At 45.6% G+C, this 22933-nt stretch overlaps 1 protein-coding gene across 1 annotated transcript; it reads left to right on the top strand.

Moving 5' to 3' along the window:
- The first annotated feature begins 17319 nt into the window (after positions 1-17319).
- Positions 17320-22731, top strand: TMEM271 (transmembrane protein 271). Its single transcript, XM_069002106.1, has one exon. The coding sequence runs from the start codon at positions 17327-17329 to the stop codon at positions 18416-18418; it is 1092 nt and encodes a 363-aa protein (XP_068858207.1). The 5' UTR covers positions 17320-17326; the 3' UTR covers positions 18419-22731.
- Positions 22732-22933: the final 202 nt, after the last annotated feature.

Genomic DNA, 22933 nt, shown 5'->3' with positions numbered 1-22933 from the left:
TCCTGAATATTTGTAGTGACTTCCAAATGGGCATCATTCTCCCTGCAAGTTAAGCACATTCATCAGTCAGAGGGTGTAACAGTGACAGGTATGATGGTGCCCATGTGAATGAGTAAAATAAATGAAAAAATAAGTGAGCTTCACAGGGTCACTGTGAAGTATATCCTTTTACTGAAAGGGAAATAAAACTGAAAATGTTTTTGGGGAGTGCCTGCTCTGCTCCGCAGAGTTCTTTGCCCATCCCAGTTTTTGAGGAGAGGCAGTTCTGGAGATGAGATGTCACCACTCTGTACATTATCAGTAGTGCAGCAGGAAGTCTCTTGCAACACAGAGAGAGCAAGTGTGAGGTTTTGACATTTGTGTGACTGTGACATTTCATCTTACAGAAATAGTGACACACCTGTAGAGCCTGTCAAAGCTAAATACTTACAAAAGGGCAGAGTATGAGACAACAGAGAAAAGATGCTAGCTCTTTTATAAACTCCATCTCCATTGCTGGAGTTCACTGGAGAGGAACAAGCACACAGAACATGAGCTATTTAATAAACCACCACAGATATCTCCCCACCAGGGAACAGAGCAAGGAAAGATACACACACAAAACAGATATTAGCCCTGTTCTTTGCTCACGGGAAATATCTGATGCTGTGATAATGGACACACTAACAGGACAGAAACAGACATCCTGCTGTGGAAACCAACACAAGTCTCAAGAACTGCACCCAAGCAAAACCATCAGCGACCCAAAAAGAAAAATACATACATAAGCCTCTGTTTGCGCTGTGGAGCTCATATGCTCCCCTGCAGGAAACTACGTGTGTTCTTCACCCACACAGAGATGCTGCATCTCCCCTAGCTGTCTCTGAACTGCTGGCCTGATCAGTGGAATAGGAGGAACTACAACTTATGGGTGGCTACTATCCAAGCTTGTTGATAGTTTTGCTGGCTCAGTTATTGTGCCACCTTCATCAGTGCTGCAGAACACTGGTAGTTATTGTCTTTGTGTGCTGCTAATGCCATGACTTGTTTCCTTTGTTCCCCTTTCTCTTCCCCCAAAATTACTCCGATGGACACACACCACTTCTGCATGCTCTGCAGCACTGACCCAAGAGGAACATAACTATTTGCCAGGTGCAGAATACAAACAGAGGAAGCTGTTGGCTTCTCCACAGCCTTGATGGAACTGGGAGCACACAGACTTCATTCTAGCAGCTGTGTCTGTTGTGATCCACCAGCACTTCACTATTAGGAAACCCAGACTTGGTTGTGCTGACACCACAGCTCTGCTCAGCCCACCTGGGGACGTGGGGAGCAACAATCAGTGCAAGCTCCTTCCTCTTCTATCTGCTGAAGCTCTGGGGACTTCCTGCCAGCATAAAGGTGCATATCCAGTAAATTCTGTAACAGATTCCATGCATGAAGCCTCAGGTTAGCTCCCCTGTTGAACACAAACCTCTCTAAAGCATTTAAGGAGTCTCACCTTGAGCCACTTTAGTGCTGCTTTCACCTAATATTATTCAGGAACATGGTCTGGTTCAGATTCTCCTCCTATGAAGGGGCTCTGTTAAACCCTTTTACCTTCTGCCTATGCATGCAGCATGCAAGCACATTCATACATCATGCACCAACACCAAATGCCACCAAAGCAAATTAAAACAATAAATATGGTATGATGAAAGGGCTAATTTCAATACTTCAATTAGAGTGCATGATGTTAATCTTATGCGTTATGTTAATCTTGAGTCCTCTTTTTTGAAACCTTTTTTCCTCTCCACTACTTCAAGTGCACAATGTCCCTAACACAGCCACAGGAGAAATTACTTGACTTTTGCAGACTGCATCGCTAATGAGAAAATTGTTTGGGTTTATTGCAACTTGATGTATATAAATATTCACAGCAGGATAAAACTCTTGAAAAAATGTCTCCTTTTCAAAGTGTCCTGGGACACACCAGGGAGCAACAAACAAATTAATTCATAAAAATATGACATTGGGAAAATATTTTTACAAGGAGGTATCTCGCACATCAACTCCACTGTAACAAAAAAAAAAAACCAAAAAAATTAAAAACCAAAATCCAAACCATGCAGGCATTCCCCTTTTAATTCCAAGGGAGGTAAGGCACAGAAAAAATACAAGCACGGTCAAAACTCCCTCCCAGCATAGAAGGATGGTTCCTGTAATCAGAATTTTGCCTTTTAAGAGACGAGGGAAGGGGAAGAAGGGAAAGAGAAAAGGGGAAGGGGGAAAAGGGAAGGGGATGGGAAAGGGGGAAGGGGAAGGGAAGGGGAAGGGAAAAGGTGAAGGGGAAAGTGGAAAGTGGAAAGTGGAAAGTGGAAGGTGGAAAGTGGAAAGGGGATGTTTCAAGTATCCAGCTAGACCTATTGAAATAAGTATGGCCAGAGACCTGGCAGATGGATTCAGGGAGACCAAATCAGGTTTAGAAGTTTTCACTGAAAAAGACACAGAGGTGACTCTGAGCAACTGACAAAATGACCCAGGAACCAAAGCACAGTGAAATGGACCATGGAATGAAGTGAAGAACAAAGAAGAAAAGACAAAGATATGTATAGTTTTAGCTCTGTACAATGGCAAAGACTGAATACACTCACATCATGAGGGTTTTAACAACTGAAATTTACAAAGATCTGGCCTAGTATATTTCAATGCACTCTAAATCTGAACTCTAGTTCCTGCATTAGGTATTTTTAGTATTTTTTGTAACTTTTAGAAAGTGGGAATTACACCATGCACAAATCAGCAGCTTTGCCCCTGAGATCTGGATGCACAAGCAATACGGCTCTGTTCACAGAGCACTCTGCATGACTGCAGTCCCTAAAAGCTTCACAGGGATTTCGAAACTCTCTCACTGGAAGTAGCAAAGTGGTGGATTTGGCAAACGGAGTGTGCATGAAGTTTAGCGAGTCTAAAAATGTATGGCAATGCACTTGAACAAAAATAGCTCAAACTTTTACGTAAGCTGATGTTCTGCAAGTGAACTTTTATGTGCCATCAAGGGAAAGCCCTCTGAGTCACCACACGTAACTCAACGCTGTCAGATGCCCTGAAGCAGGTGAAGCAGCTAGAGTGTGTACATGTGCTGCAAAGCATGCCATCAAAATTATCTTAGGTATCTGTGTATTTTCTTCTTTGTGACAAACAGGAGTCTGGGGCCAAAGCTCAGAGACAGTTGCCCATACAGCTTTTCCTTTCATAGACCAAATGGAACTTTTCCTTTTCCAGGAAGCAGGAGGAGCAATTTTGTTTGTCCCAGCCTAGCTTTTCAGCTCTTCGCATGGGGAGACAACGCACTGAAAATTGCAATAAGCTGCAGGCTCAGCCATCACTCTGCTCCAAAATTTTTTGCTTTCAAGCTGCCTTAAAAAACATGGCAGGGAGTGGGGAGGGAAGGGATTGCATTTTTTTCCCATCCGTTCTGAATGCCCACGTATGATGGGGAAAGGGCTGGGGCTGTGAAAATGCAGTGTACCTTGTAGAAGCCCTGTTCTGACGTCTAGCAATTGCTCAGGTACAGACTCTTTGCTGCCCTTCAGCACCCTGTCCCCCAAGGCTGAGTTGCATGGCAGATGAAATGGATGGGTAGGGGGGATTCACATTTTTAAAATTCACATTTAAAGTGCTGCACCAGAGGCAAGATCTTGTGCCCTCCCTCACCTTTTCTAGAGGGTGCTGTGATAACCACTTTTTGAAGGTTCTTAGGTGATGGGCCATCCCAGAGGCCTGAGGATGCCCACGGTCAGAAGAACTCCTCTTTCATCTACATGAGGCCCATAGCAGAGCAGAGACTTTTCATTCCTTGAAATATCAAATATAACCAAAAATACAGCAGTGTGTCAGCCTCTCAGAAAATCAGGCTGAAAAGGCACCTCAGAAGCAACAGCTCTACCCGAATGACCTGCAACAGATACTTGCCAGTCTGTTACTGGACAATTTTAATAACGTCATTTCTATAAGTTGTCAAGCTACATGTTCCCCAGTAAAGTATCCAGACTGAAAGTTTTACCTCAAACCTGTGACTACTAATCTTGCCAGTAGATATGACAACAGGTTACTCACTTCTTCAATATGGTAGTTTTTGCCACTTACAGTACAAATCCCAGTGCCTTTTCAAGCCATTTCTCCAGAGAGAGATTTCAACAGGCTAGTATCAACACATCTTCTGGCAGTCAGCCTACCTTTCAGACTCCAAACCATGTCAAGGACAAGGCCAGCATATGAACTGACTCCCCTTCCCACCATTGCATGAACCCTTTCAGGTCAGGCAAGGTGTACCAAATGCTGTGATAAAATCATTTCACTCCCCAAATTCTCCATGAGCCATTTATTAAAAACTCTAAATTAAATACCTTTAAAGTCTGTGAAAACAAACCAATCTCCTAACTGCCCTCACACACATACCCACACCCACACAGAGACTAATTCTATTTGTAGTTCAACATTTTTGATTAAATGTTGCAGGGGGTAACACTGCTACTAACATTGCCAAGTGACAGGATTTTCTGGCTTTCCGTGTTGGCACTGCGATTGCAGACACCAAGGTTTCACACAGTCCTGACTTTAGAAAGGATACAGCTTCGGGAAGAATCGGCCGTAGCTAAAGTTGTTTGAAAACCCCACGCTACAAAATCAATATTTAACACATTGGATTTCCTAGTGAGTCTTCAGAGACAAGTGTCTGACATTTGAGTTGTCCTGGGTCAATATTAATTGCACATAACTTCTCATCTGCATTTACTGCCATGTTTTCACAATTAAATTATAAAAACTAAATGAAATCTCTGAGCTTCATAGCTAAATCTGCATGCTAAGTTAATTAACACTGTAATGGAAACCATAAAAAAACCTCAGGCCTGTCTGATCCAAGGCCCATTAAAATAAGTGACAGCTTGATTATAACCTGAAGAAAATTAATAGCCATGCAGCTTTAAAATATGGGGGGGAGGAGGGGGGAGGGAGAGGTGTGATTAACTGTTTCATAGATGCCAAGAAACTGTTTTGCATGGAGGTCGATAGAGAGACCTCTTTCTGCTAATGTCATCATTTCTGGCATCTACTGTGTGTGCACTTTCTGTTTTCCATGAACAGGACACAGGGCAGACCTTGCAACATACACTAGCAGTCTCACTGTTTCCAGCTGTCCTTTAGGAGGCAAAATGCTAAGAAATGTGTCAGCCAGCATCTAGGGCACCAAGAGCCATTGTCAAACGATGGGCTGAGCTGCAAAGGAAGATGCCAATTTTGCTTCATGGGAGGTGCAGGATGCTGGGCAGCAGAGAGTGCCACAATATGCTGCAGTATGCTCCTCACACATAAACAGCCTTAGCATCTTGCTCTTATTGCCAAACTGCATTTGTCTTTCAATCAATCATCTGTTCTTTATAGCTTCTTAATACATGACACTTCAGAGCACTTTCCAGCAAAAGCAACAAAAGCAACAAAATTAATACTTAAAGTTAAAAATAGGGAGAGGCAGACTTCAAAAAGAAGAAAAGACAAAATTTTGGCTCAGTAGTTAAATCAGAAAGGTGAAGGCTTATTCACCACGTGTGGCACTTGGGTCTTTGTCAAATATAGCACATATTAATCTAACCAGCTTTGGCAAGGTACAGAGTTGTAAAATAGGCACTGAGATGCTGTTGTGATCAGCAGCTCCTCAGAAGTGTCATGTGAAAAGCACCAATGATGCTCTGTGAGGATCCTGCACTCAAGAGTTCTACAAGCTGCAAGTTAATTATGCAGACAACTGAACAACAAATTATTGGATTCAAAGGCACAGTACTGAAAAGAAAAAGTGAACCCCTAGAATATGGAGGAGTTTGCATAACCTGAACCTGCAAGTGTGGATTTGTTAGTCACAAGCCAGCTTCAAAATATGGCAGGAGAAATGTTGCAAAGCTTAATGTTGTTAATTGAAGTTAATTATACCTAATTACGTATGTAACATATTGCAGAGAGTTATCGCAAAACAAGTATGTTTAATAACTACAAACAGCACACATAATAGGGAACACTATGATGAAGTTTTAAAGAAAAAACATAATAGATATGCTCGAAAGCAAGAGCGGAGAGTGCCAATTGATGAAGAACAGCAACTGCTCACACCATCCTTCAGACATTATCTGTGAGGGGCTGCACCGGACTCTCTTCTTCCCCCGCACTCTCTCACTGAAAGAAACCCACCGCCTTCTTCCTTCCAGCCCTACCCCATGGAGAACACATGGGCCTGACAACTCAGCCATGCCCACAGGCACAAACCCTCATCGTAGATGGGCACTCTGGGACCTGCATCCTCACAGGCTAGCACAAAATGTCACTGCCACACACCACATCTCCTATATGTGGACAAAGAGGCCAAGAAACGCTATCCTGTCTCTGTCAGCAAGTTGCTCCTGCCCTAGGTCACCAAAGGAGATGCAACTGATGACCTACTAGTCAGGTCCAAATGTCTCACAAAACCACTGTCCAATGTCCTGCATCAGGAAAACTGTGTATTTGAGCACAGCTGCCAGGACTGGGACTGCCAAGGAAGCAGACTCAGAGTTGTTGGGATGAGCTTCAGAGAAGACAAAAAGAAGCCATCAAACCCATCACCAGATGAATTGTTTTACAAAATGGTAGTGGTGGGATACAGCATACGCTTCTGATCTAGCAAGGCGGTTATGAGCTGAAAGGAGAATCAGACCACACTCTTGTCGCTATGACCCAGCCCACTGCGGGGCTGGGGCAGCGTGATGCCAATCAATCCCAGCCCGTCCCCTGGATCGAGTTTCCCGAAGAGGCAGACTCAGAGGGTGGGTCGAGGGGTGGCAGAAGCCTAAGCTGCACCCCCTGGGCGGTGCCCGGGTACAAGCCGCCTCCCCCGGGTTGGGAAAATTCCCGGTCACTCGGTTGTTCACTGGTTCTCTGTTACAACTCCCGCCTTTCCCCCAGTGGTTCTTGTTAAATTGTATCCTCCCCCTGGCTTGTAACTCATTGGTTGTTTTCCCCTTTCACCGCAGTTTTCAAATTGCCGGTAAAACTGAGGACAAGCCTCGGGGACGGATCCCATCGCGTTCCATCCCTTCCGAGCTTGTTCGGGTTGCGAAACTTCTCACAATAAACCTGTTAGAAGCCAGACCAGAACAGCCTCTCTCTTCCTTTGTCTCCGAGCTAACGTGAGCCAGTACTATGGGCTCCTGCTGTGTTTTCCTCTGCTGAGAAGCCAGCTAGCTAGCCCAGAAGCAGCTCTTTTCCTGATGCCGAAGTCGCTTCAGTGATGCACGGAAGTAACGCAGCTGGACTCTCTCTGACCAGGGGCTCACCAGAGCTCGTGCTTCGAGCACAAGAACTGCGTTATATTCTCAGTAAAGAGCTGGAAGTAGTTGAGTCCTTGCAGGATTTTCATCCCACATTGTTGTGCCTTGAGAGCTTGCTCAAAACAAATTAGTTCAACATGTCCCCAGGAAGATACTTCAGAGCCCCTTACAGAGGCCTATCACAATGCAGTACCAACATCTCCTATATGTAAGTGCTCACACACTGTGACTCCTATAGGTAGTGGGTTTCATGCACCTAAAACCATTCCTTCTCCTCAAAAGCAAAGTTGGAGTACATGATGGATTTGTATCAATCAGTTTTGCCTAGCTGTCAGCTCCTAGGCTTCAGCTGGGTTTTTCCTGGCCAAGGAAAAATAATTACCTGCACAGTACTTCAGTTTTGAAACCTGCGACTTTGTCCAAGGTTTTTGCCATCAGAGAAGATCACTGGCTACCAAAAGATGGAGAGGATTTCTCACTTACAACACCGACCCACAACGAAGACAGTAGGATCAGATGTAGGGAAAGAACTGTAATTCTCTGACATAGCAACTGAAGAAAAAAATTACCTTGACAACTGAGTGAGGAATTTAAAGTGTCAATAGGCAGGAATGAAGGGATCCAGCCACAGAAATTAAGTTCTCAGTGCAGTGGTAGGTTTCTTCTTGCTTTTGAAAATGAAGGTAAGAAGCAAAAGTCTGAAATTATCGCAGTGATGGGAACACCTTAAAAATTTGTAGACATCAACAGCAGATGAGAAGATTAAGCCTGCCAAGCATCCTTTAGAGCATTCCTGAGTATGAAAAAGAATCCCTGACAAACGCACCTCAAATTCAAATAGGAATATGCAGCTATGAAAAAGGAAAAAAGGAAGAAAAGGAAAAGGTAGCTGAAGATATATAGGACAACAAGATCTTTAGCCCTGGTCAATGCACAGAGCAGAAAACCCATAGCAAAGAAAAGACTTCCACTAGAGGAACAACGTACTCCCATTAGAGGTGAGGTACTGCTTGCACTCAGATAATGAAAAGGAGAATTAAGCAGAAGGAGCTGTGATGGTCGAGAAGAAAAGAGCAGCAAGCCTAACATGAGAAAGAAGGGCAAAGAGAGGCTCTATGAGTGAATAAACAATAAAGAATATTTATAAATAAGAAAGAAGAATACTTATAAATAAGAAAATTATAACAGAGAGAACTGGAAACCAACCTCCACACCAGAAAGGGGCAGATTTAGGTAACAAAGGACTCTGGGGGAAAAAAAATCGGTCATCTGAGGAAAAAAAAAAGGGTTCTTTGAGTAGCAGGAGGCACAACAGTGTTTTCAGTGGAGAGGGAGTTCAAAATATCAAAAAGGAAAAAATTTAACTACCTTAAGGTAATAACAGAAATCTGGGGGGGAAACAGTCAAGTAAGAGGAAACATCAGTGCCCCCAGCTGGCTACCCCACAGCTGGGTGGAGCACAAAGAATGAGGTGCACTAAGTACAAATACAGGCTCCTATAGGAAAGATCTGAGTAAAAAGCAATCAAAATTCTAGGATAATTGGGCAAGGGCATTCCACTAGAGATCAGTAAGCTGTAATACCATCATTCAAGGCCTTGGTAAGACCATGAAAGATACAGCATACTGTCCTGGTTATGTGCTTAGGGATGAACAGAAACTGCAGAGTATAAATATTTTTTAATACAAAGGGGGAAAAAAGGAAAAAAGAAGAAGAAGAACAGATCTGGCCTGTTTAGCAAAATCTCAGAGGGAGTATGTTTGCTGTCTATAAATACATCCAGAGAGTAAACACCAGAGAAGGAGAAGAGCCATTTAAGTTAAAGGACAATGTTGGCACAGAGCAAACATGTGCAAGCTGACCATAAACTACACTTAACACTGAGACAGGCAGTTTCTAATCACCAGGGCTGTCAGGCTCAGCACAGTCTTCCAATAGGCAGGCAAGAAATTGTAGAGAAAAGTAAGAGTCGTTCATAAGCGCCATGATAGGGACATGATGTAAGCAAGACCAGCAGCCTTACAGACTATGTTATGAAGTCCCTTGTGTTCCCATGTTTGGTAACAATTTCGACCATTTTTTAACCTTAAAATATTTCCAGTGGTGCTGCAAACTTCAATACGGTGAATTTCTCTTCCCTGACAGAAGTTTATTGTCATACATAAAATCCCTATTAGTGCTTGGTCTTTGCATATTAAGTGCTTTAATTAATTTTGAGTTAAATATTTTTAAATTGAATGTTAAAATTAACCCATCAGCCCAGGTACACAAATCAAGTTTTATTACTTTGGTTTTCACTCGTTCCAAGCTGTTCATTTGTGCCCTTCCCAGTAAAAATCCCCAGTTAAAAGTTCCCCAGTTAAAATCCCTTTTCAAACATTTATCACTTGTACACCATAAGAGCTATCTTTCCTATGTTTACTGTATACTTTTACAAGTGTTTTAAGATGTGTTGGATGTATTTTTTCATGTTTTACTTGTACCTTGGTTTCAAGGCAGATTTTAAAAAACCCAGTTGCAACAAACAGCCCAGCCCCCATAGCCATACCCCCGTAAGCTCCATGACTCTTATCTCAACTAATACCACCCCTCTGACAAGGAGGAGCCATTGGTTGACAGAGATAATCTGCCAAAGGGAAAACACCAATCACCTTAAACCAAAGGGGCGGGCTGTGGGCAGACTGGGGCGGCGCAAAAGCTATAAAGGTGCAAGAGAAAGACACGCCCTCTCTCATTTCCCCTTCCCCTCCAGCTTGCTAGGTTCAGTGCTGGAGAAACCTACCCCTCTTCAGGGGCTTTTAGAAATATATATATTTCTTTTTGACCAGCCTAGCATTGCAAGCCCTTTTTTTTTCTCTACCTGATGTCCAGTGCTGCCTAAGCCTGAAGATCTCGAATCCCTGCGCTCCTGGGGCATACCTCCTGAGCCACTAGGATCCCAAAATTTTTATATTTTGCTAATTTTTGCAATTTTTCAATTTTTCTGTTTTAATAAATTGTTTTAATTTCTACTAAGAGTTGTCTCATTCCTCACATTTATCCTTACCAGCCCTTTAAAAGCAGTCTAACAATGTCCCAGGGAATCAAGAAAAGTCCAGTCTTACTCTGTGTCCTTGGAGAGTCAGCTGCCCCCAGCAGCTGCTGCTATGGGCAAAAGGGACAGTGTGTCTACTGCTCACTGGCTGCTGCTCCTTCAGTTGTACCAGCTTCACTGCCCACTGCTCACTAACCTGCACCTACAGTGTTCTTGACTGGCGTGGAAAAGGATGCACTTTGATGGGGACCACTCACAATTGCAAGCTAGGGAAAGACCAGGCAAGCGGCTGAGCTAGGGACAGAGACCTCTGAGAGAGAGAAGGTGTGACAGGCAGCTAGGACAGCAGTTTTGTCACCAAGCCAGAGCAGAAACCACAGCTCAACAACAAAAGCAAAAATCTTTAGGCATCATTCAGGCAACAGCCACATTGAGCCCTCAAGCAGCAGGGAGGTACTTCCTAGGCTATAGATCTGCGGAGATCTACATGAAGGCAGACTCGCCACACTCTTTGCATTCAAGAACCAGCCAGATTATCCATTGCCCCAACATACAGCCAAAGGAAGAAGTCATGATGCAAGTGAGCTGCACCTTCCTAGCACATGTCTTTTGGTGACAAGGCAGCCCCCGGCAGGAGAATGATTTCCCTATTTTTCTGGTTGAAGAAGATCCTAATGTATACTTTCCCAGTATCACAACTCTGTGTGGAGTGGGAACCTTCTCTCCCCCTCCACTCCAGCCTTGAAATTTCTTTCTGTAGAAAATTCAAGATTGTTTAGGCTCAAAAATAAGCACCCCAACAGGCAACAAAGTTTAGTAGAGCACTCACCAGAAGGTGACTTCTAATCCCTCCTTCAAGAGCAAGTTATGCCCCTGATATTAAACAGTCATTGGATAAAACACAATTTAGGCTCTCAGAAATTCAGAAGTAAGGCATCTTCTGAGGAGAGTCTCCTCTGAGACAAAGTAGCATCAGCAGAGAGTTCTCAAGATCCCTATATCAAGTCCAGTACCTAAATTTTGGACCTGGGCAGGTGAGACTGGCAAGACACCTTATTGAATGAGTGAAGAGCCTCTGATTCATCTCAGCTCACCTGGTGCACACGCAATCCCTCCTCCCTTCAGATGCAAACAGGTTTTTTGTCCCAAGAGACTGGAGAGTTCAGCAAATTACAGGGCACACAGCTAAGTAACCCTTTCTCCCAAATTAGGAAGTTAGGTCCTCTTCCCCTAAACCTGGAATAAGCCCTCCTGTGCTGATTTTGGCTTGGATAGAGTTAATTTTCATCACAGTGCCAAACATACAGCTGTGTTTCAGACTTGTGCTGAACACAGGGTTGATAATATAGAGATGTTATAGTTATTGCTGAGTAGGGCTAACCAAGAGCAGAACCAAGGCCTTTTCTGCTTTTCATACTTCCAAGCTGGTGAGGAAGTTGGGTGTGCCTGGGAGGTTGGGAGGAGATACAGCCACGACGAGTGACACAAACTGGCACAAGGGATGTTCCAGACCATTTCACATCACACTCAATATTTAAAGTGAGTGGAAGAAGGAGGAAGGGGGGGACATTTGGAGTCACCATTATGTGTGATGGGGCCCTGCTGTCCTGGAGATGGCTGTATACCTGCCTGCCCATGGGAAGGGGTGAATTAATTCCTTGTTTTTCTTTCCTTGTGTGTGTGGCTTTTCTGTCTTTACACCAACCCACAAGTTTTCTACCTTTTGCCCTTCAGGTTGTCTCCCTAATCCCGCTGGTGAGGGAGTGAGACAGTGACTGCATGGTGCTTGGTTGCTGGCTGGGGTTAAGCCACAAAACTCTACTGACCTTTCAAACTTCTTGACATCTTTATGAGCACACTCATTGTTCAGCAGAAGGCAAAGCACAGGTGTATGATTGCTGCTCAGGTCCTGTGCTGAAGGCCTAACTAGAAGCTAAGAGATGTGTCAGTCTTAAGCCTTTGTACAGCACTGATTTCAAAGATATGGGAATATATCAAATATGCAGACTGAACTGAAAGACTAAACTGAAACACACTTCAAATAATCTGAGAGTCCAAAGAGAAGGGTTTTGAGACACCTTTTGGCTGGCAAAGTGTTCAGCAATCTTTTATGATCAACTTATCAGGTTCCTAGGACCTACACAATAAAGTAAGCATCCAGTCCCACCATTAGAACAGCAGTTAGGAAACCATCAGTTTTCTGAAAATTGGCCATAACTTAACAATTTGTTGACATAAGTAAAGAAGCCGTTGCTTAAGTAATTTATCAAATAGTATCAAACAGCCCCAAGCAACCCAGTCCAACCCCAGAGATGTGCCTGCTTTGAGCAGGCCTGATTAGACACCTCCTATGGTCTCTTCCAACCTAAATTATGCCATGATCTTAGAGTGCAAACCACCTTGTTTTTCTTATGCCCCTAACTTCCCAAGTATTTCTTCCCTTATTCCAAAACTCCTAGCACTAATAGCTGCCAGAAAAACCATACATGTTCAGCTTCTAGCACAGGGTTTGCTTTCTGTTTTAAATCCTTATCTTTTCTTCCCAACCTGTCTGCTTTCTATTAGAAATGTCACCCACTGGAGCAGCATCTCTAGATGTTTTTTCATCAGTGCCCACCAACAAGTTAGGTCCTGATGTGTAGCCTTATGTAGGTCCTTTTCCAGCATGTGTTCTCCATACATTCCCTGCAGAGATAAGTCTTTCCCATAAAACACTCAAAATTAGAGAACAGCAGGCCTCAAGCACACAGAAACATGCTGGTGGACCTTGCAAATGGGAAAGAAGAACCAGAAAGAAACACGATATGTTTCACCTACAGAGTTTAAAGTTTCTAATTTCTAATGTATTCTTAGTAACTGTGTGTAGAGCAATTTTTGCAAGATTTTACAGTGCATAATGTCCCCTACAGAAAAAGAAAAAAAAAAAAAAAGAAGAAGAAGAAGTAGTAGGAAACGGAATAAGTTATGGTAGGTTACACAGCCATCATGACTGAATAGTCAAAGCTATGACAACCATTTATCAAACTGGCACAGAAATAACAACACATATATCTTACCATAAACGCAGTGTGGGAGGAGAGGCAGACAATAAAATAACGCAATGCTTTGCACTTTGGTGGCATAAGCTGAAGATCTCCATCTATTTTACAAGCATGCATTTTAGCTTCAAGCCTAGAGTGCAGATAATTAATAGCTTTGGTGTCCTTTGTGCCACTGAGTCACCACAAAAAGTTAAGAGGCTGATGCACGTTACTGAAAACATCCAGCTCCGTGCAGAGTGAGCAAAGCAAGCCTGCATTGTTGGTCATGGCAGTGCCTACTCCCAACAAGGCACCCAACCCAACAAGCAGACCTCCCTCCAAAACTTTGGAACAAAGATCTCCTATCCCTCTTTGGAGACAGGATCTGGCCATAAACAACTACCACTGCAACACACAGAAACCCAGGCTATGATTGTCAAAGAGACTGTTGGGAACATATGTTCTGGGCTTCTGTTGTTCCACAAAACCTTATACACTCGCTCCAAAGCCCACCAGAATAACCCTTGAAAACAACTGATAAATCTTGGAAAAGGAAAACATGACTAACAAATCTTAAAGGTAAAACAGATGCCAGAGACTCAGAACTACCTGCAGCGACTAATTTAGGTGACAGACTGACGTGGCCAAGTGGCTTGTAGTTCTCTCCTCTTTTGCATACAGATACTCTTTTTTTCAGCAGGCAGACCTGGCTGAGGAATTAGACACAGATCAGCTATGAACATGCAAATGGGCATCCTAACCCTACTGGCAGGGGCCATGAGCTAGGACTGAGGTGATCAGCATTACCCTTTGGGGTCCAGAGAACTCTTCAGTGACCTTTATTTGGACCGGTAGGTCAGCCCTTTCTTTTACAGTAATGCCAATTCAGTCATCAACAAATTATTCAATATAGGAATATAGATGTTTTATAGACTCTTGTGTCTATTATTATTAATGTAACTACATCATTACAATGTTTTTAGACCTCATAGCCAAAGAAGCTGACCTTCAATGTGCAGGATATGCCAATAACCATACTCTGTGTGTATGTGTATGTGAGTGTTTAAAAAGTATCCTCTTACTGAAAATGTGCCACAGAGCAAAGATGTAAATAACCTGGTGAAAAACTGGGCTAACTTGGAGTGGCAGTGAAATGCAGGAAGTTTATGAATAATAAATCACATGTGATGAAACAAGTTGGCAGTGAAACTTCTGGCTTTGCATATTGAACATGGTGCTTGGAAGACAAAGAGGCATTTTGGGGAGAAACAGGTAAGATCTGGAAGAGGTTAACAGTAGCAAGCTGCTCCACAAGAGGAATAAAAGGTACAGCAGAGTTATTAATTACATTATTAACTTTGTGCATTAGCCTGGCCTCTCACAATGCACAACTTTGTGGGGTGCAATCAAAGATCAATTTCCTATCACAAACACAGGGAAGAAAAGGTCCTTTCTTTAGAAGATGACATTCAAGATGAGGAAGACTGAACACCTGAGACAGCTGTAGGAACACCTGAAGAACCATGCTGGAGAAGCCTTGCTGCTCACTTCTGGAAGTTGCCAAAACAGGAAGAAGGAAAGAAATATCAAGAAACCCTTTATACAAAAAAGGAACAATTTGCCCTCAATGGAAGGTTTGCTTTTTCTACTCTAACCATTGTAACTTAAAGCCTGACTAATAATTTAAGGCATAAAGGCTTAGAGCTTTTCTTAGTTTTGTATTTATTCAGTGTTAGCAATAACTAGTTCATTTTTTTTAAGCTCTTGACAGTGAAGTTATACAAATCACACATTTCCCTCACATATAAGTTTACGTTGTGTGTCAGGGAGTAAGGCACTTTGCCCATTCTACATATAATTAGTTCATTAAGAGTTTGCTTCCCACTAACTACTTCTCCTCTCCCTCCACACAATGTGTCTACCAGGGTCCTGTGGATTAACAGCTGGATTGAGTTTACATGTGCTTTCTGAAGCATTTTTTTTATGTTCAACAGAGATCTCAGGAGGTGTGTGCCATAAATTATAAAATCCTGTGTGCCCTCTATGCATTCACTTTTCAAGAGTGATGGGGTGAGTTCTTTTCCAGACACCTGAAGATCTTCCCCAGCAGTCCAGGCACTCACCACATGCAGAGCCAAAGTCACAGATCCTATAGCCAAATGTTTACACAGCCACAGATCAGCAGACCAACATACTCAACCCTCACAAGTGAGGGACAGCCTGGGAAGCGGAAGAGCTGATGACGACTGTGGATAACATACCCAGCCACTGCTTTCTTGAGAGACACAAGAAGGCTGGTCAGGACTTTTGTGTTTTCTCCCATACTCAGTGCACCATGGGCCCTTTGAGAACAGGAGGGAGAGAGAAAAATTCCCTTGTCTGTGGTCCTAAGGGACAGGATGGCACATCCCCTTGATACTTTTTGATACTTCTGGACAGTGCAACCATACAGAGCTGGGCTCCAGGCAAGACAGCCTCCCACCAAGTGTGCTTGGGAGGACCACTGCCCCATGCAGGGCCCAGAAACCTCTCTCGGGGAGGAGCAGCTGCTGCAAATAGACACCTGTGCCCATCTGCCCGAGATTACAGCAGGGTGCTCGTGCTCCTCAAGAGAGGTGCCGACAGGGCATACCCCGACGGGACAGAGGGGCAAGGTCGCTTCTCTGGAGAAAGCTGAACACCAGATAATGCCACACACACTCGTCCTGCCACCAACAGGTGCACTTGAGCTGCTGGAAGAGAAAACGATTTGGAAAACTGCTTTCTCTTTCTCGCTTGCTCCCCTGAATGCTAATCAGCGGCGCCGGCTAAAAATACCCAGCAAGGCTGGCGTGCGCACGGCTGATAGGGAAAATGGGGGAGCTGAAAGGCTACAGCTTCCCGGAAGAAAAAGGGACTGGCGAAGAAGAGCCTTCCTCAAGAACCCCTTGCCGGACTTCCCCGCTCCGAGGCTGAGGTTCCAACCTCTCCTTCAGAAGGCCACACCAGGTGCTCCCCGAGGAGTCGCCGAGCCACCCTCTACCGGGGCAACTGGCGGCACCACCCCCAGACTGGCTTCCACCCCCGGTGCTGCGGGCGCTCCCGGACGGGACGTCCCGAGGGTGCCGCCGTGGCTATTCGTCCCTGGAGCCCCGCCGCCCACGGGGAGCAATCCCACAGGGGTTCACCGGCGGTGCAAGAAACAAAGAGGGCTGCTGGGGACCGCCGCCCCCGCGGGCACGGAGGACCTGCGCCGGGCAGTGCGGCGTGGGGTGCTCAGTCGGCTCGCTGCATCAGAGCTGCCGACACACCGCAACGCGGTCACAGGGATGCACGGCGGCTCGCCGGCCTCCTGGCGAGTGCAAGAGCTAAGAAATAAATAAATAAAATTAAGAGAGGGAGAGAAGACAGGAACACGGAGACAAGCAGCGGCCCTCGGCAACGAAACCAGTGGGGGTGTTCAAACCCCCGCCACCCCCTGCCCGAGCTGCGCGTCCCTCGCCGCTCTCCGCGGTGCGGGGCCGGCCGGAGGGCGGCGTGCAGCCCCCCCGCACCACGAGGGTGGGAGGGCGGGCTGGGCAGCCTCGCCGCCCCCGGCTTCGCCGGGGGTCGCACTCTCCCCCCGCCACCCGCGGCGGCCCGGCGGGCCGCCCCCTCCGTCCCCCCGCCCGCCGCGGCTTCCATCCATAATTAATCGCCTCCCCGCAGCCGCCGCGATAAGAGAGGGCGGGCGGGGACGAGGAGGCGGCGGCGACCGGGAGGCGGTGGGGGGAGCGTTGCGCGCTCGCCGCGCCCGGCTCACTGCGGCCGGCAGCTGCCTGCCGTGCGGAGCGGAGCGGAGCGCAGCCGCCCCGTCGGGGAGCGCCGCGCTCGCATGGCCGCGCCGCGCCGCGCCGCCGCCGCCGCGGGGCCGGGGGGGGCCGCGGGAGGAGGATGAGGCGGACGGCGGGGCGGCGGCGGCGGCGGCGGCGCGGAGGATGAAGTGGAGCGTGCGGGGAGCCTGCGCCGCGCTCTCCAGCTGCCTCCTGCTCGCCTGCGCCCTCAGCGCCGCCGCCGTGGGCCTCAAGTGCTTCTCGCTGGGCTCCGAGCTCAAAGGCGAGCCCTTCCGCCTGGGCACCGCCGCCGGCGCCTTCTACTCGGGGCTGCTGCTGGCCGCCGGCCTTTCTCTGCTCGCCGCTGCGCTGCTCTGCTGTCGCCCGCCCGACGAGGCGCCCGTGGCGCCAGCTCCGGCACCGGCCTCAGCACCGGCACCGGCCTCTGCTTTGGCCCCGGCCGGGGACCCGGACCCGGCGAGCGGCGGCGCCGGCGGGGCGGAGGCGGCGGCCGCGCCGTCGGGGCCGGTGGAGAAGGCGTCGCCCGGGGGGCGGCAGAACTTCCTGCTTCTGGGGGTGCTGGTGTTCATGCTGGGCGTGCTGAGCGCCTTCGCCGGCGCCGTCATCGACGGCGACACCGTGTCGCTGGTGGAGAGGAAGTACTCGCACTATTGCCTGCTGCAGCCCGGCGGCGCGGCCCGCCCGCGGAGCGGACCCGCGGTCCCCGACGGCTCCGCCGCCGCGCTCCGCTGCCAGAAGCTGCGGGACTACCAGCAAGGCTTGGTGCTCTCCACCGTTTTCAACGCGCTGGAGTGCCTCCTGGGCCTGCTCAACCTGCTCCTTGTCAAGAACTACAAGGCCGCGCAGCAGCGCGGACGGAGGCGGCGGCGGCGGCGAGCGGCCCCGGCGGCGGCGGCGGCGGGCGGGCGGCGGCGGCGGCGAAGGGGCGGCGGCGGCGGGCGACGGGCGCCGCGCCAGAGCCAGGGCTCCCTCTTCTCCGGTGGCGAGCCCGAACTCAGCCCCGGGGATTGTCCCTTCCAGGCCGTCTCCTACATCAACGTGGGCGTCTTCCACGTCTTCGACGAGGCCGGCGTGGAGGTGCACTGCGGAGGACATCCCTCCGTCGAGCTGCCCGGCTACTCGCCCATGGACCCTGAGCTCAACGCCTCCTACCCCTACTGCTACCCTCTGCCCAGCGAGCAGCCCCCCGCCTACGAGGAGATCTACCCCGGGGAGCCCTGCGCTCACGGCACCTAGCGCCAGCCGCCACCGGGACGCCCAGCTCCCCGCCTGGCCCCCGGATCGCCGTGACAGCCGGGAGCGGGCCCGCCAGCACTTCGCAGCCACGGGGCTCGGGGACAGTTCTCGCACTACCCACGGGATGGTCCCGCCGTGGCGGGCGCAGCGGGACACGGGCGGCGTGCCGCCGTGCCTCTGGCTCTGCGGAAGCTTCTCCTTCCTCCCTCCCTGCTTTCCCCTTCCTTCCCCCCCTTGCCTCCCCCACACCGACCCTTCGTCCGCCGGCAGCTGAATTTTCCGAAGGCTGCGCAAGAAACGCCTAAGGGTTGGTTCCTCCCGTCGCCTCTCCTCTGTAGCCAAGTTTAGTTCCCTTCAAGTGATTCATCAGTCTCCAGCTTTAGCAGTCCAGAGTTACCCATTTATGATAACCAGCCAGTGTAAGGAAAAGGTGTCATGAAGCTTCTTTACCTCTCAAAAGAGCTAAATTTCTAAACAACGCAGAGACATTTGTGTCACGTTTACTAGAGGTGTATTGGGGATCTTTAACGTTTACACTACTCCTTGGGAGAATTGAGTTCTGTTTTAAGATTTAGTGAGTTAAAACATTCGTTGGTCTTGTAAGATGCACATTGAGAAAAACCTGCACTTTGAAAAAGAAACAGGAAAAAAAATCAACAACGTTTTTGTACACTAACGTGCCTGCTTTTGTTGATAACTTCTTACTGTAAAAGCTTTCAGAAGTCTATAGTGAAAATGTTTGGTAAATTCACTGCAGTTTAAAAATCGATGATTAGTTCCTTTACTAAAATAACTGAGATGTTGCTAGGATATGGCAGTTAAAAAGGAAGTCCAAATGTAGTACACATTCCTTTTTGTAAACAGGTTCTGTGTTTTTAATGCAAGGCAGGATTTCTTTTTGTTTTGCACAGGTGAAGGGTATAATTCTATTTTGTACAACTACATGGTTTACCTTGTAAAGAGTTCCATTTTACCTGTTACAATTCATCAATCTGGTAAGCTTGAATATTAAAAGTTTTGTTTGAAAAATACATATATTGTAAACAGCCTTAACTGGTGCAGTAGTCACAGTTTTAAAGGATATAAAAAAAAAAAAAAAAAAAAAAAAAAGATAAACCCTCCTGGAAGACATCTGCCAAATGTGTCTTCAAAACAGTATTTATACTCCTATTTTAAAGCAAAGATTTGTTTGTTTGTTTGTTTTGTTTGTTTATTTAAAGAAAGGCCAGTCTAATTTCTGAAAAGGGGGAGGGGATCATAATGGGATCGTAAGCTGTTAACTCTTCATGAACTTCGAGGTATTAAAAAGGGTTTCTGCACAGAGAAAAAGTGCTAAATCCTGCTTTTGGATTCTGCTGTGGAATGCCAGTACCAGATAGTGTAAAAAAGTGCTAATTAAAGAGAAGCAGATTTTATTACACCATTTGAGAACAGGCAAAGGCTTGATTTCATGTTGCAGGAAGAACCAAAAAGCAACTCTCCTGGTTGCATTTGGCTCAATACCCCCTCCTCCAGTTAAGGCATATTGAAACGAAGTATTACAAAATAACCTTTTTGTTAATCCTGTGTTTGGAGCCTGCTGCATAATGCCAGTGTATCAGCTACCCGGGGGCTGGGGGGTGGGGGGAAGGTGGAAGAGGAGGAGAGACAGAGTGGAGGGAGAGTTAAGAGTATGCAAAGTTACAGTCTATTTCTGTGGTTCATGGAAAATTGTTTCGAACTTTTTAGCTGCAGAGAGGCTGACGTAATTTGCAGCCTTAGAACTGGAGAGAGAGATTTGATTCTAAAATATTCAAATATCTCTGCACTGTTGTTTTCTAAAATGTTTTGACTTGCACACTTTGTGTAATTTAAAATGCAGAATGCCTGAGAAGTCTTAAAGTTGCAAAATGATGTCTGTGAAGCTCACAATTAAAGCTCTAATCTAGAGAAGAGCGAAAAGCAGCAGTTGCCAATTTGTCAAGTAGTTCTAAATAGCAGAAATTTAAAATAGAGCTCCTTTTGGCCAGCAGATTTCCTGGTGTGGAATGCCAGTCTAAAACATATGCCCTAGCTAAGTCCCATTTTAGTGCTGAAGATTGGTTTTATGCTGCCTCTCTGCAGATGCACCTTCTTAACCCCTTATGGGAAAGTGAGAAGTCCTGCAATCTTTGCCTGTAACATTGATTTAGGCACAAGACCAATCCCATAACTTACTGTATTGCTTACACAAACGAGATTTTGCAAAATGAGTAACTAAAGCAGGGAGGCTAAATCATTATGTAGGTCTCCAATTGAATGAGTTTATGAGACAGCATAGTACCTGATACTGAATTAAACGGGAACTGCTAGACTGCAGGGTGATTTTGAAAAACAGATGAACCAGCTAGGTGCCTAAATACAGATGCAGATGTGTAATAATAGTTGTTGGTTTTTAAAAAATTTGGCTATATACATTGTAGTTCATGGAAGTTGTATCCTAGTTTTACTTAGGGAATTGATTTTTGTCATAAAAAGGCAGCATTTTACTTAAGATAATTATTTTAGGAATTATGAACTAGACAATTCTGAAACTCCAGATGTTCCAAAGATCAGTGCTCAGGGAAATAAATGGAAAGTCAAGAAAGCTACCTATTATACTCAATTGTTTAAATGTAAACAATTTTAGACTATGGATTTTTAAGATTGTTAAAGTCATAACTTTTTTTTGTATGTATGTGTGTGTACACGCCTGTGTAAGTGTGTTTGTGTTTTATTTAAGTCTTTTCAGGATGCCATTGAATTAGAATATTTATTTGCGGCTGTTTTAGTTCCCAAATTCTACTTTTCTTCATTTGGGCTTTTATCCCCTGGAATAGTTTAATTTAGTGGTGGACAGATTGCCAGAATAATGTCCAAGTCAGACTCCCACAGAAGCCAGTAGGCGTCGTTTCATTGACTTCAGTGGATCTGGGCACAAATGATATGTAACACCTACTCTAAATAATCTTCAAAGTAATCTTGATCTTCTGGCATGACAGGATGCAGCAGTGGCATATTATTTCTCAGTTATTTGTGATTGGTATGGACAGCAGTATAAAGGGAGGTCACCTATGGTATTATACATATGTTTTTAAATGCAGGGAAAAGAATTGGCAGGCAGATTGACCAAACAAGCCATGTTTTCCTAAAGATGGTACATCAGTGTTTCAGGTATCTGGTGACTAACTTTTCTGATAAAACACGAAACACCACACAAATTTATTTCTCAGTGAGAAGAAACTTATAAACACAGGATACAAGATGAAGCTTCACAGGCATGATTGCAGTATTGTGAAGCTGTTTTTAGTAAACCTGAATCATCATTCTATCTTCTGAGCAATAATGTTAGAGTGTATAAACTATACTGTGCCAAAATTGAAAATAGGCTGGTGTGGGAAGCATTGGAGCTTTGGTTAATTACCTGAGAGGACTCATGCTGTCCCTTTATTTCCCATTCTCCATCACAGGATTGTCAAGGTGAATGCAAACCTGATCAGTTCATGTCACTGAAGGGTGATAACTGCAAGGCTTCTGCCTTAAGTAGCAAAACCAGGGAGAATGGAAGAAGAACGTGTATGTGCTATCAAATCTCCATTTTGCCTACCTGAAGTAATGACAAGACTTCTTTTTGCCCTATGGCTTGTTTTAATCTGTGAGCTTTACTCGCATCTGTTCAAAGGAAGGAAGAATAAGTGCAATACTACTGTTTTGGTCACAGTGGAGTACTGATTTAGTAGCAGACTGCTCTCAGCTTTCGTGTCCCTTCTGCAGGTAATAGTGGCTAGTCAAGGGATGAAGCAGTGGAAAATCAAGTCTGCTGTCTTTGATGAGACAGCATTTGCCTTCATGTGGAAAAAATGTATTCCCACCAGCCTATTAGCAATTCACATGAATTATTTTCACACTCCAACATCCTTGCTTAAATCTTACTTATACTTTGCATTGTAATTGACAGACAGAATATGGATCTAAAAACAGGAAAAAATTATGTTAGAGGGAAATTGTATTAAGGTAGTACAGATTTTACTCAAAGTTTGATTTCACTGTAGGACTTCTTTGGTTCACCAAAAAGCGCAATGGCGGCTGGTATAACTTAGATATATTTCAGACATACTGTTTAATAATCAGAAAAGGTTTCTGAATGTTCACATGAGAACGGCAATCTGTTTCTGCTTTTGGATATAGTACATATGAAAACCTTTTCTTCATTTTGCCATTTAATCCAAGATTGATCCTCAAGAAAATGTCAGTAATTGATCTTGTAACTTTAGGATCAATAAAATAAGTTTTAAAGCACAGCATATCCTATAAGAAAAGCCTAATGCTCTTCATTTCATATTCTTTATTGTCTTAGGTGGATGTCTAATAGTACAACTGAAACTAGTATTTAATTACCATTTTCATTACAAAAACTTGGTTTTCAGAGACTTACAAGTGCTACAAGTGGAACCGGGATATATAATTCCAGGTTTTACTGTGAAGTTTCCGTAAGTCAGGTGTTTCTCAGTTACAAGA

This window comes from Aphelocoma coerulescens (genome assembly GCF_041296385.1).
Source record: "Aphelocoma coerulescens isolate FSJ_1873_10779 chromosome Z unlocalized genomic scaffold, UR_Acoe_1.0 ChrZ, whole genome shotgun sequence".
Classification (NCBI taxonomy): Eukaryota; Metazoa; Chordata; class Aves; order Passeriformes; family Corvidae; genus Aphelocoma; species Aphelocoma coerulescens.
This window is presented reverse-complemented; position numbering and strand designations above follow the sequence as displayed.

Excerpts from the sequence above, each read along its gene's own strand:
- TMEM271 (XM_069002106.1), top strand. The coding sequence starts at position 17,327 with ATGAAGTGGAGCGTGCGGGGAGCCTGCGCCGCGCTCTCCAGCTGCCTC.